This window comes from Sapajus apella, unplaced genomic scaffold (genome assembly GCF_009761245.1).
Source record: "Sapajus apella isolate SASKATOON/1434 unplaced genomic scaffold, GSC_monkey_1.0 scaffold250, whole genome shotgun sequence".
In the NCBI taxonomy this organism is placed as follows: domain Eukaryota; kingdom Metazoa; phylum Chordata; class Mammalia; order Primates; family Cebidae; genus Sapajus; species Sapajus apella.
In genome coordinates this window covers 282-14,748 of record NW_022437190.1, presented here as the reverse complement: position 1 = coordinate 14,748, position 14,467 = coordinate 282, and the positions used below count along the sequence as shown (strand labels likewise).

The window sequence follows — 14,467 nt, the reverse complement described above, 5'->3', positions numbered from 1 at the left end:
TAACTCAACAAACTTCTTCCAGTGAATTGCCAGATATCCCCAGGTCATCCAAAAAATGTAAGCATTACCTGTCCCAAATTCTGTAACAATTGCAGTGACATGAAATGTCATGAATAATCCAGTACGGTAGAGTTGGAAGACTTTTGTATTTACAATTTGAGAAACACAACCATTTTCCAACTGAAAAATAAAGAGAAGGCATAATTTAAAAGTTAGGGTTCCAAGAGTTCTTTTTTTTTTTTAAGTGTCTTTTAAAAATACAGTTTTCATACAAATATATTAACATCCCTGCTCCGTGCCATGGCTCTACCTCATAAATTTGTTGAAATGGCCAAAGAATTAAAGGAGAAGAAGGAGGCAAATATTTACATCAGCATTTTATATAAGGTAAGGAGGTAATCTGTATTTTACAGATTTCAACGAAATTCTCCTGGAAACATTGTACATGGAAAGAGATTAAAGGATGGAAATGAAGCTGAATGGTATTTTGAAAGGAAAGTAAATTCAGGATCCCAAAATCACTAAACTGAAGAGAAAGGACGATGGGAACTGCTGGGCAAATCTGTCTCCCATTTTATTCCTAAACAAGGTAGCTATGGAGATAAAAACTACATACCTCCCTCACAATTTGTCCACAAGGAAATTCCTTGTGGGCCTCAATAAATTTTCCTTTAAAAAGTTCTTTGGAAATTCATTTTTTCCCTTAGACAGAGTCTTACTGTGTCGCCCAGGCTAGGGTGCAATAGCACAACCTTGGCTCACTGCAACGTCTGCCTCCCAGGTTCAAGCAATTCTCCTGCCTCAGCCTTCTGAGCAGCTGGAATTACAGGCGCCTGCAACCATGCCCGGCTAATTTTTGTAGTTTCAGTAGAGACAGGGTTTCACCATGTTGGCCAGTCTGATCTCAAACTCCTGACCTCACGTAATCCATCTGCCTCTGCCTCCCAAAGTGCTGGGATTACAGGCATGAATCACTAGGCCCAGCCTCAAAGACTTATTCTTTATGCAACTGTTTGTCTCTTATCTACCTACGACCTGGAATCCCCCAAACTTTAGATCGTCCTGCCTTTCTGGACCCAACCAATGCACATCTTACACCTATTTGTTGATGGCTCACATCTCCCTGAAATGTATAAAAGCAAACTGTACCCAAACCACGCTGGGCACATGTCAGCAGGATGTCTTGAGGCTGTGTCATGGGTACATCCTTAATCTTGGCAAAAATACACTTTCTGAATTGATTGAATCTGCCTCAGATAATTTTGGTTCACAGTATTTTAAGAGGAATAAATTATAATCGTTTAGAAAGGCACTAAAACAGATGGAACAGAAATGATCAGCAGATGTGTAACAACAAAGCAAACACTTTTTAAGGTAAATTGCTTATTTAAAATAAGAAAAAACCTATAGATAATCTATCATCAGTAGCATCAATAATTGGAGAAATATAGATATAGTTATGTTTTACAACAAAGTGTTTATTAATTTCAAATTTAAAATGTTATTAAATAAATAAGTTTATTTGATACTCAAAACTATCATATGAGCTAGGTACTGTTATTATCTTATTATATAAATGAATAAACTAAAACAGGTAAGTCATGTAACTTGTCCAACATCACACAGCTAAAAGATGGTAGAGCTAAGTAGCTGCTCTGATTCCAGAGTATGTGCTTCTCAATTTTAAATTACCAACTATTACATCAACAACAAAAGCAATTTTACTTTGTCTAATTATAATACAGTGGAATTAAAATGAAATAATAGAAAGTGACCAGAAGAACCTTAATTATTTTGAAAATGAGAGAAAAACCTTTTTTTTCAGGAATGCTTGAATCAAAGAGAAAATAAACCAACAAAGTAAACCAATAAGAATCCAGATATTAGAATAATGAAAAAAATACTTTGCATCAAAATCAATGGTGTTCAGCTGTAGCTAAGAAAAATGTAAATAATTTATTTTACATTTATTATTTTTATTTATTTTACTAAAAGAGATTAAAAAATGTAAAATAATTATTTTATTAAATAAGCACAGAATGTGCTTGTTATGAAAAGAAATAAAAAATGTAAAATAAATTATTTAGGAACACAAAATAATGTAAGAAAGAAAATAGTAAAATCTTTTACATTTTTTATTTCTATTAGTAATAAGCACTGAATATAGTAATAAGCACTGAATATAGTGCTTATTACTAAATATAAATAAATTACTGAATACAGTAATGACCCTCCCACCTCGGCCTTCCAAAATGCTCCCATTAGAGGTGTGAGCCACTGCTCCTAGCCTTCACCAGATTGTTTATTGATTTTTTTTTCACATGAAGGAAAAAAACCATTAGCTGAGAGTACATCCATCATTGTGTAAATTGGTTGACTGAACTCTATTAGAACCACCCAATGGAAGAATAATACTGCTGACGTGGAAGAATTCCACTCCAGTTTTCTTTACCTGCATTTCCTATACAAAGGTAGGATTCTGCTTGTCTTTGTCAATTATCGATATTTACCTAGAAAATGTTCACTAAATTTGATGAGTAACTTTAGGACAATTGGACGTAAAATATGAACGATGTGGTGTACACAGCTTCACTTTAGGGAGTCAAAAGACAATCTCAAACAGATAGGAAGAGTTGCTTACTGAAGGCTAAGATGCTGCAGTTGGAGAGAGCAAACGATGACTTCAGATATGAACTGCAAGTCTAAAGTAACATAGTGGGTGCTCTGATTGTAGATGATTGCAAATAAGCTGTTTCCATTAAAAAAAAATCCAGGTGACATGGACTGTAATATCACAGATTCATTAAAGGATGATTAATGATTCTCCAAAGGACAATCAGGGAGGCTACCTTGACAGTATATAAAACAATAAAGCCCAGGATACCTTTCAGATTCTAAAAATCCCATGAATCTATAGGTGGATAACAATTTACATGGCTTATGGAATAAAAGACTACGTTAAGCACTGTATTTTCTTTTCTTTCTTCACTTCATTTAGCTGCAACCTCCCTTATCAATGAAATGAAAATAGTATTATTAAACCCCTCTTATAAATGAAATCAAAGAAAGAATAAGAATGAAAAATGAGTGAGAACTTTTTTTTGTAGTGAAAAGCATGGCCTGTACCTGTGCAGCAAATTGCTCACATATTTCATTGTCATTTTTCTCACAACTGCTTGAAGAATAATACTCTCTGCACACCCGGATTTGTGTTTTCCCTTGTACGGGTTGGCCAAAGGTGTACCTAATGGGGGGAAGGTGTAGTTATGGTTACAGATAAGCAATATCATAGCAATGTTTTATGATCTTCTTCAGAAATTATATAGAAAATCTCTAAACTATGAGTAACACAGTCTAACCAAATTGAATGAGGAATTCTCACCTATTGGTGAGAATTCAGGTTCCCATAGAATTCAGGTGAAACTCCTAACAGATTAACTTGAATTCTGTTTAACCTGAATTCCCTACGGAATTCAGGTTAATCTCTTAGGAGGATTTGGCTGCTTTTAAAAAAATCAAATTCAGGGTAAGACAGAATCTAAAATAATCTAAAATCTCATTGAATATTTAAGTATTACATTGAGTTTTTAAAAAATATTTTGTAATCTTATAGAAACATCATAACATTGTAGCACTTTCCTTTTCATTGGAAAAATATATGTGTATATAAAACTTGCATTATTCAGGATCTTGAAATGTTTCCAGATTAATATTTTCAACACCAGTTTTTATTTACCACTCAACACATATAAAGGCTATGGGGCTTGGCATGAACTCATTATGCTTTGACCAAAAATGTAATACCTTATGGGTGGGGCTGAGCAGCTCGTTTTCTCCTAAAACACAACCACTACAACACAAGATTTGTAAAGGTTCAACCAAAGGCAAATCCAGTCAACTGGACTTTTTTTTGTTGTTGCTAACAGATAACTAATGTAAAACTAGCATATAATAAAACTAAATATTATTTTCACAGATTATAAGACTTTTTTCTAATTGCCAGACTCTGATATATATCATTTATTTTTCCCAGTGACCCTGATTTGTAAAATGAGGTCAAGTAACTTACTTCTCCACATTGCAATTGATGAAATTAAAATTCGAACTCAGATCTGCCTCATCCATAGCCTGTGTTTTCTTTCCACTCATCTTTTCCTCTTTCTATAAAAATTCGTAACACTTCTGAGATTCTGAGTCAATTCACATCACTAAAATCATGTGTCAGGTTTCATGGTTATATAAAGGCGAGACTTAGATCTGGCCACACATGCTATACCTGAACATTTCTTCTTATATCTACTTAATGTCTTTTGTTAATAAAATGAAACTCTTATTGTAGTATTATCTATGAGCTAACATATGTCAATAAGACATGTAGGTTAAATTTTTAAATAGGGGAGAATAAGCATTCTCCCTTTGTTTGTGATTTGAGAAGCTTCCATGAAGGCTAATGCCAGTGTATTGCAATCTTTTTGCCTATAGGTAAATGTTCTTCCCTTTTAAAAGCCTAAGTCATCTCTGAGTTTGTTTGCTAAAATAATCTAATTTTTCTTGTTTTCTCCAGCCATTCTAAGCTAAATTCCAGAAAGTACTAAAGAAACAGACACAGCATCATATAATTTGAGACACAGTACGCAATTGAGGTGAATTTTCTAGGCACAGTGCTCTCACAGGCTGCCCAGAAATAACTTTGTAGCAAGCACAGCTTCAGTCTAGCTCCCTGGCCTCCCGCAGGACATTATTATTGCTCATACTGAGTTACTCCTTAATTTAAATCTACCCAGAATACAATATTAAAGAAATTTCAAGAAATCAGGATCATGGATTATGTCCTTAGCACCTGGCATGGCGCGAAGGAACTGCCAGTGCTCCGTCAGCATTCGGTTAGCAAGTCTTTTTCAAAGGCCATAGCTGAGAAACATTTTTGCTCTCCCAATCGATGTGTTGTAGTTTTTTTTTTCCATGCTATTGTGCAGATACATAAATGAGATGTTAATGCCATTGAAAGCTCTGGCTTTGTTATGGTTTTTCCAGTGAGGCCCATTTAGGACTCTGGATTTCTTCCAGCTTATATTTATCACCTCATCATTTTTAACATCAATAATCTACAGTCTCTCATTTGGTATGCATATTAAATTCTGGCATTTTTGACCTACTCTTCATTAAAACTCAGAAAAAGTTTATAATCATTTCCTAAAGTCAAAAGAAGATTTTACATGCTACTGATAATAAAAAAAAAATGTTGAAAACTGGTTTCCAAGATTCTCTGGCGCATCAAAGGCATCTTTAAGAAATACCCTTGCATATTCATTAGACTGCCCTTAACTGATGTATCTTTAATAGACTGCTGAAAATACTCAAAGGCAAGTAATTTTCATGTCATAAAGTATTTAACAAATGTGGCAAATATTTAAATTGTTAACTGTTTTTATGCAGTACGTGAGAGTTAATGATTAGGCGAGCGGCTCTGAAGCTGAACAACCTAGGTCTAAATCCCAGTTCTGCCATCAACAAGCTCCATTACTGTTGACAAGTTATTTTGATTCTCTGTGTCTTATTATCTTTCTTTATAAAATAGAGATGACCCTCCTAGGTCCTATCTCCTAGCACTGTTGCAATGATGTATGCAGAGCTTAACAAACTAGTTGACCTTCAAAAATGTTAGCTGCTGGTTTTTTGTTTTTTTTTTTTTTAGATGGAGTTCCACTCAGTCACCCAGGCTGGAGTTCAGTGGCGCAATCTCAGCTCACTGCAACCTCCGCCTCCTGGGTTCAAGCAATTCTCCTGACTCAGCCTCTCAAGTAGCTGGGACTACAGGCATGCACCACCATGCCCAGCTAATTTTTTGTATTTTTAGAAGAGACGGGGTTTCGCCATATTGGCCAGACTGGTCTCAAACTAACCTCGGGTGATCCGCCGGCATCAGCCTCCCAAAGTGCTGGGATTACAGGCGTGAGCCACCGCACCTGGTCGACTGTTTTTAAATTATTATTAGAAATTTGAGAAAAGACACTAAAAGAATAATTTTCAAAAACAAAATGCAAATTTCTGAAATTATGTAGAATTTTTTTTACATTAAGATAATTCAAATAATTCAGATTAAATTAATGAGATGCCTTATCTTCAGTTTGCCATTACAACAGCTCATATTCTTTTTCTAATGAAAATATGCCAAGATAGTGAAGAGTCAATGAGGCACTTTCATACCAGCTGCTGGAATTCTACATTGGCTCATCATGTTTGGTGAGCGGTATGGCACTCAGAAGCCTAAAAGAAGGTTACCTATTTTGTCTTGGTAATTCCTTTGCTGGAAATCTTTCTCAAGTAAACAATTTTTAATTCAAAAGCTACTTATTGCATTTATACACAAAGACATATACTGCAAAATTATTAATTACTGGGGAAACAAAATGAAACAGCTGACATATAATAAAATAATTAAATTTGGTATAGTCACATAAAAATATGTTGTGCAGCAACAAGTTGCAATTCATGAGATTGGCATAATAGGAAGATATGTTTTCTTAATTATGAATAGAAAAGTATGATTGAAGTCATGGAAAATATTAATTAAAATTGGAGGAAACTTACAATGCTAATGGCATTACAATGTTAATCGCAGTTGGACAGATTAGTAATAGGTAATGTCTTGTGTTTTTCTCTATATTTCTCAAATATTCTACAATGAAGATTCATTGCTTCTCTACTAACATTAATGTAAGCATATAAATAATTAAAGTTTCATAATTATTCTCACTTCTCATTCTCTCTGAGCTTCGTGTTTTCTTGTGAAGGTAAGTCTCCTGAATAAATACTTACTTAGCACATACATCCACTTGGAATTCATCATCTGAAATAGTTACTGTGTGTGGTGCACTGACCTTAACTTCAAACTTGGGCAGCACTGGAAACAAAGAGAAATATACTTTAGACTGTACAATCACAGGCAAGCAAACTGTACTGCAGTCATGGGCCAGGCGCGGTGGCTCAAGCCTGTAATCCCAGCACTTTGGGAGGCCGAGGCAGGTGGATCATGAGCTCAAGAGATCGAGACCATCCTGGTCAACATGGCGAAACCCCATCTCTACAAAAAATACAAAAAATTAGCTGGGCATGGTGGTGCGTGCCTGTAATCCCAGCTACTCAGGAGGCAGAGGCAGGAGAATTGCCTGAACATGAGTGACACTCCGTCTCAAAAAAAAAAAAAAAAAACTTTACTGCAGTCATATAGCTTACTCTGATTCCATGTACCTTCCATCTCTACGAGCTATGTATCATTTGCCCCAAATTGTGTGGCACCAGTCTACATGGTGGTGACTCACTAATGATTAATTCTTCCTCTTTTTTTTTCTTTTCCCTATCCTCAGAATTTCACATTTGCTGTTGCTGTTGTTTGTTTGAGACGGAGTCTCACTCTGTTGCCCAGGCTGAAGTGAATGGTGCAATCTCAGCTCACTGCAACCTCTGCCTTCAGGGTTCAAGCCATTCTCCTGCCTCAGCCTCCTGAGTACCTGGGATTACAGGCATGCACCGCCACGCCTGGCTAATTTTTGTACTTTTAGTAGAGGTGGGATTTCACCATGTTGGCCAGGCTGGTCTCGAATTCCTGACCTCGGGTGACCTGCCCGCCTCGCTCTCCCAAATTGCTGGGATTACAGGTGTGAGCCACTGTGCCTGGGTTCACATTTTGTTTCTGTTGCAATCTCTTAGGTATCTCCTAGAAGACTGTGGGGATTCTAGAAAAGTGTATATTTCCTAGGGGGAAAAAGAAGTCAGGAATTAGAATAAGGATACTGGGGAAGGAGTGAGGAGCAAGAAAGCACTGATGAGGAAGCCGACCAGGTCAAGGAAGGGAGATGAAGAAAACCGGATCAAGCTTCACCTACTCCTGCCTACGTCTAACATAAATGTTTTGTACCATCCTTTGAACCCTTCGTCTACACAGGACACCTACAAATAGCAACTAATTACCGTATCTCTTAACAGCAAATTGGTGTGTCACTGTCTTTCCTGAGTTTCTTTTCACAACAATCCAGTAATCTCCAAACATTGGTTCTGAAATCAGTTGGAATGAGAGTTGGGTAATATTTCGGAAAGAAGTCACATTTTGCCATTGAAAAATCAGATTGTTTTGAGGATCCTAGAAAATAATGAAAAAAAAAACAAAAAACAAAAAACAATCAGAGTTTGTATGAGAGTATTACCCTTTGCTGCTATATTTTGGATCGTTTCTGCAGTTATTAGAAGCAAAGAAAATACAACCATTTTATTGTACTAATCATCTCAAATTGTAGAAATAACATAACTTCCTTAATGCATTCAACTCCAGTCTTAAAGTATATTTCACTTAAAACCAAAATGGCTAAAAAAATTATATGTAATTCTTTTGCTTTTGATTTTTCGAAAGCAGAGTTCCATAGTTAAAGAATTAAAAACTTATTGTGCTTGCCCCAGAGTGGTGCTGTCCAAATCGATGGACTCACACCAACCGGGCACAAAGAGACATTTATGTTAACAAAAGCTTATAAAAATTGTCACGGGTTTTTGTTTCGTCTCTACATAAGTTGGTCATGAATTGCAGTTTGCATGCAAGAGCTGCTAAATGGAACTTCTATGACAAGAAAGGATCAATGATGCCAATATCAGTACATCTATTAACTTATCAATAAGTAACCATTTAATATTTAATATTAATAGTTATTCAGCCATGATTTAAAAAATCTTGATTTAAAAGATCTCTACAAAAAGACAAAGACATACTTCGCTACTCACTACAAATTTTTTTTTTCTTTTCTCTACTAGGAAGTCTAGAAAACTCGAGGCCAGGCACAGGGGTTCACATCTATAGTCCCAGCAGTTTGGGAGGCTGAGGTGGGGGGATTGCTTGAGCCCAGGAGCTCATGACCAACCTGGGCAACAAAGTGAGAACATGTCTCTACAAAAAATAAAAATAAAAAAGTAGTAAGTCATGGTGGCTATTTTATTTGTTCCTGTGTAGCTCTGGTCCCAGCTACACAAGAGGCTGAGGCAGGGGGAATGCTTGAGGTCAGGAGGCTGAGACTGCGGTGAGCCGCATTCTCACGGTTGCACGCCAGCCTGCATGACAAAGCATGACCCAGTCTCAAAAATAAAAATAAAATATTTAAAAAGTCTTAAGGCTAAATTCATATCTCAGACTTCCTTTCAGTTAGAGTTATACAAGTGACAAAGTGTTGGTCAATTAAATGTAAGGGGAAGTCACTGGTAAGAAGTTCTCTCTAAAAGAGTCAGTCTGGATTATAAATCGTTCTACTATAAGGACACGTGCACACGAATGTTCATTGCAGCACTGTTTACAATAGCAAAGACCTGGAACCAACCCAAATGCCCATCGATGATAGGCTGGACAGGGAAAATGTGGCACAGATACACCATGGAATATTATGCAGCCATTAAAAACGATGAGTTTGTGTCCTTTGTAGGGACATGGATAAACCTGGAAACCATCATTCTCAGCAAACTGACCGAAGAGCAGAAGATCAAACACCACATGTTCTCACTCATAGGCGGGTGTTGAACAATGAGAACACATGGACACAGGGAGGGGAGCACTACACACTGGGGTCAGTTGGGGGGAAATAGGGGAGGGACAGTGGGAGGTGGGGACCTGGGGAGAGATAGCAAGGGGAGAGATGTCAGGTGTAGGTGATGGGGAGGAAGGCAGCAAATCACACTGCCACGTGTGTACCTAGGCAACAATCTTGCATGTTCTTCACATGTACCCCCAAACCGAAAATGTAATAAAATAAATAAATGGGAATAAAAAAAGAATCAGTCTCAGCTGGCAGTGAAAATAACATATTGAGAGTGGCAGAGAGTTAAGGAAATTAAGCCTGGATCCTTGGTAGTGTTGCGCTGTGGCTTTTCTAACCCAAAGTGCCTACGCTCAGACTTAGTGGTTTGTGAAAACAATGAATCTTTACTGGTTTAAGTCAACTTTAGCTAAGCTTTCTGTTTCTTTCAATGGAATATAATGTTAGCTGAATCAGGATGTGATGAAAATACTATTCATGGATTACTGTAATGCATAAAATATGAAAATGACTGAACTGATAACTATCCTACTATAAGGATGAACTTGAGTAAGATACACCCCTATAACAAAGTCAAAGCCATCTAAATTATACAAAGACTACTTGATGCACATATTAACATACATAATCATTAATGTTGAACCTGAATCCCTGTACCCATCTTCGGACATAGCTAGCAATAATGGTGCATGTTGTATGTACAGATTAAAATACATATGTTGGAGTTGGTTGATAGAATTTATTTACTGATAAGCACACAACTTCAAATACGTTTAAAGATCCCACTGTTCTAGAGACTAGACAGGTAGGAGGAGCCTCCCTAAATTATTTTCTGAAAATAGAGTCAATTTTATAGTAATATTACCTTCTAGACTATTTCAAAATTTTTAGATGTTTGCGTTTTCTATTTCCTTAAAACAAGAAGTGGCTAAATTAAGATTGAGAAGGGCCAGCAGCCAAAATTAAGCAATTGCAGGCATGGACATTGCTTAGAAAGAGCCCAATGTTTTATTCTCCATAAAAACCAGGATATTGCATTGGCCACATGGCTTACACTGAAAGCAGCAGTAGTTGATTTAGAACTTCATCTGGTGCCTTGCATTATGTATGCACATAAAGGCTTCACTCTCCCTTATTTCAGTCATCTTAATTTCTAATTATGAATCATAAAAACCAAAACACATCAGCTATATCTAAACGTTTTAAAAGAATGAATGTAAAAAGCAGGTCTCTTACCTGAACTGTGATTAAAGAATACTGAAAGAGGAAAAAAATACAGATTAATACTGTACTAGCACATTCTTTTTTGACAAATATTGCATTACAAAGATCTAAATATGTCTTAGCTTAAGTATCAAAACCTAGCCCTTACTTCCCCAGAGGACGATGTTTCTACAGCTAAAGATTCCAAGAAAATTACAACTGTGAAAGAAATCCAAAACGTCTTCTGGGAAGTAGAAAGCAGGTTCCATACAACCTATGTTTTCCTTCTATAATGAAAAGATCTAAAAAAGTATAAATCAACTCACTATAAATGAAAGTTTTACATTTAAATGTGAAGTTAGCATTGAAGCTATACCCATAAAGTACTCTATGTTGGAACCTCATTTCCATACATATGGAAAGCTTCCTGAAGAAGTTTTGTGCAGCAATGGGTTTGTCTAACTTGTGTAAATTTTATCGTACAACTAGATATTATTGAACTCACCACATCTTCAATAGGCTTGAACTTGGTATCCAAGGTCACAATGCGAAACTGCACTAAAAGAGAGAGAGACAGAGAGAGAGGAGATGTTGTTGTTGTTATTTTCCTTGTAGGTGTGATTGCTTGTAGACAGAGAAGGTAACTGCCTTGCAATCATGGAATACTGCGCTCCCTTCTCCCCTGGCTCTGACTTGACCCTTTCAGATTGGGGTTCCACTGGGAAAGATCTCTTATTGACATTTGCAATTCCTCTGGTCAGGATGCTCTGCTGTGACCAGGCTGATGCCAGCAGCTACTGGGAACTTTTACCTTATATACCATAGAGATATCTTCAGCATTGGTGGTGGAATTAGTCATAAAAGGACAAATGTGAAATACATATGGCAGGAGAAAAACATAATTTTCCTGAGAAAATACACTGATACTAGCAAACATTAATTTTAGCAGAATTCCAGAAACTATCTTGGCCACTTTTGTCTACATAATTTTCATCATAGCGCTTTAGTGAATCCGAAAGAGAGAATATAATTTAGCAAAAATCTATAAGAATTCTGATTTTAGTTCTATTTGTTTTTTAATAAATGATATAATACATAAAAATAATCAGAATTAAATGTGTAGATGCTTTCTTCCAACTCTTTAGTTTTATAAATGAGAAAACTAGTCCTAAAGAACAGGATTTACTTGGCAAAAGCCAATCATTTAGTAACAGAGCCAAGACCAAAACGAAACCCTCTGAGTCTCAGTTTGGAGTTCTTTCTGCTACCTTCTACTTACAGCAACAATAAGAAAGAAAATAGAAGGGCTTTACCTAGGTTATCAGATTTACGATTACTTCTATTAGTATGAATGACAGCGATACTAATAAATGTTAGTTAGGGGTCTTTACTGAATGTTATGGTTCATTTTCCATTGACTATCTTATTTTACTCTCGCAATATTTCTACAAGTGAAACACTTTTATTTCTGTTTTGTGGGTGAAATAATTGAGCCTAAAATAGAGAGTTAATTAGCTTGCCCAATTGGTAAGTTACGGAACAATGTTTCAAATCAAATCGTTGTCCTCCAAATCCTACACTTGTAACCATTACATCATGTAGGCCTATCACTAGAATTTGTAAATAGTGAAAGTCGTATTGAAAATGTTATGAAGCAGAGCATTCAGTTACTGGTGTTGGAAGGTACTCTTTCATAACTGACTCAGGCGACAAATAAGAATTCTAGCAATTCACAATACCATGATGTTAAGAATCAATTTAAGACTAAAATTCACGTTTGAATTCCTCTCAATTTGGAGAATGCATTTTGAAGCCAATGATGCTAAGGAAACACAAATGTTGACTTACCATTCTCTCCTGGTTTATAGATGGATTTATCTGTCTGTATAAAGGTTGCCTTCTCCTCTGAAATGACTGCTACAGATCTTCTCTCCGAGATTTGATGAGTATCTCCCTTAGCCAGCAAGGTAACAAAAGCCAACTGTTCAGATGACTTCTGAGAGACCTTTTTATGTGGAAGAGCAGAGAATGGGAAAATTATTCTTGAATGTTAAGATGGTGAACAATGCCTTAATTTGGTTTCTCAGAATAAGAGAGACTTCTAAACCTGTGTTTTCCTAATGGGAGGCAGTGATCCCCTGTTACAATTCCTTTATTTAGCATGAAGACACTTTATAAGAAGCTTGTTTTTTATATCTTCTTGCCTTTTATTTATGGTTTTTGTTGCCCTGAGTCCCAGCCCTTCTCTCCTTTACACACTTTCTCTTTTCTCAAACTGCGGAACAATTATACCATCTAAAAATTTTTTTTACTATTACCTCATTATCTCTTTTTATAATAGAAGAATGGCAATATTTCACAAGTTTTGTTGCATGTGTAAATTTTCTTTATTTCTTGCCTTCCAGCTGTTCTCCAATTTTCTTCCCTACTTTCTACAGTTCATCCCAAACCAAGATTCATTACCTCTGTAAAAATAAATTTTTAAAAATAATTTCATCTTTTGATCTGAAGTCCTGAAATGTCATATTCAATGTCTGACCTTGAAATCTGCACAAGCATAGAAGTTATCTTCTTCCACAAACTGGTCAAAAATAGTGGTATTGGATCCATCATACTCTAAGACGACACTCAAGGATACAGATTCGTTAAGTTTTAAGAGGTGGAGACAAGCTTTTCCTGTAGAATCACTCTGAATCACAGAAGAGACCCATAGGATGTATTGCCTATGCAAAGAAAGTAACCGACACTGTAAACACATGTAGGAGAAATGGAGAACATCCACAGAAAGCATCTTTACCTTCTTGAAATATTCCTGAAATATACACATTTTTCATAGATGGTATTATAATAAACTTAGGCACAGAGAAGTGTCTTAACAAAAAGATGCCAATTCTCTTTATACTTGCTTGAAATTTATAGAGCAAACAAAACAGCACTCAGACTCAGAAGTTGAAATGATAAAATCAGAATTAAATTTTAACATGAAACATATTTAATGAGGTCATTTTGCTAGTACTTTACTATAAATAGTGCAGTGTTTCCTTACGGTTCTGAAGCCACGGCAACAGTAAAATGAAGCAAAACGGTGCTCAGGAGAATAGTAGCCACCATTTTACCCAGATGCCCGAATAATAAAGACTTCAAGAGAAATTTTCTCACTGTCTCTTTCTCACTCTCATTAGAAATTAGCTACCTGAACTCTCCACTTTCCTTACGTCCTTCTGCTCTGCCTCTCTCTGTATGTTGTCACTTTTATAGTCACACACAATAGAAGATCAATTACATTTTGGAGCAAGTACCATGGGATTCATCAATCTCATTTAGATCACCTCTCCTGTTACTTCTCTGAAAAGTGTCACTTTATACGCAACTTCCTGCTTAAGTTCACTGGACCTTGTTCTGTTTTAGAATCAGCAGCACAGGTTGTACAGGAAGAAAGAGAAGAACAAAGAAAATAGTTGTGTGACACTCAAAAGCATTGCTACCTAGGAATTAGCACTTGGAAGAAAAATACCTCTCCAAAGAGCTGTTAACATACCAATTCCCAAAAAAGAAACTTTCCAGGCTTCTGAGAGAAGTAGCATTACTGATTTTACCAAAATATTAATACAAACAGATAATCAATATAAGCTTATTTTATAGATAACTGAAACTGTTACTTTTTTATAATTTCATAATATAAAATTCAACAT

The 14,467-nt window shown here is 36.0% G+C and overlaps 1 protein-coding gene across 1 annotated transcript in view; it reads right to left on the bottom strand.

Annotated features, from left to right (window-relative positions):
* Positions 1-14,209, bottom strand: part of LOC116545184 (ovostatin homolog 2-like) — a 49,616-nt gene extending 35,407 nt beyond the window's left edge. Inside the window, exons 1-9 of the mRNA XM_032271814.1 lie at positions 13,822-14,209; positions 13,315-13,498; positions 12,624-12,780; positions 11,281-11,333; positions 10,809-10,829; positions 7,972-8,140; positions 6,820-6,904; positions 3,127-3,244; positions 69-180 (exon numbers count right to left, since the gene is read on the bottom strand). Coding sequence (XP_032127705.1) covers positions 69-180; positions 3,127-3,244; positions 6,820-6,904; positions 7,972-8,140; positions 10,809-10,829; positions 11,281-11,333; positions 12,624-12,780; positions 13,315-13,498; positions 13,822-13,886 — 964 coding nt within the window. The 5' untranslated portion in view covers positions 13,887-14,209. The remainder of the gene's footprint in view (positions 1-68; positions 181-3,126; positions 3,245-6,819; positions 6,905-7,971; positions 8,141-10,808; positions 10,830-11,280; positions 11,334-12,623; positions 12,781-13,314; positions 13,499-13,821) is intronic.
* Between the last annotated feature and the right edge of the window lie 258 nt (positions 14,210-14,467).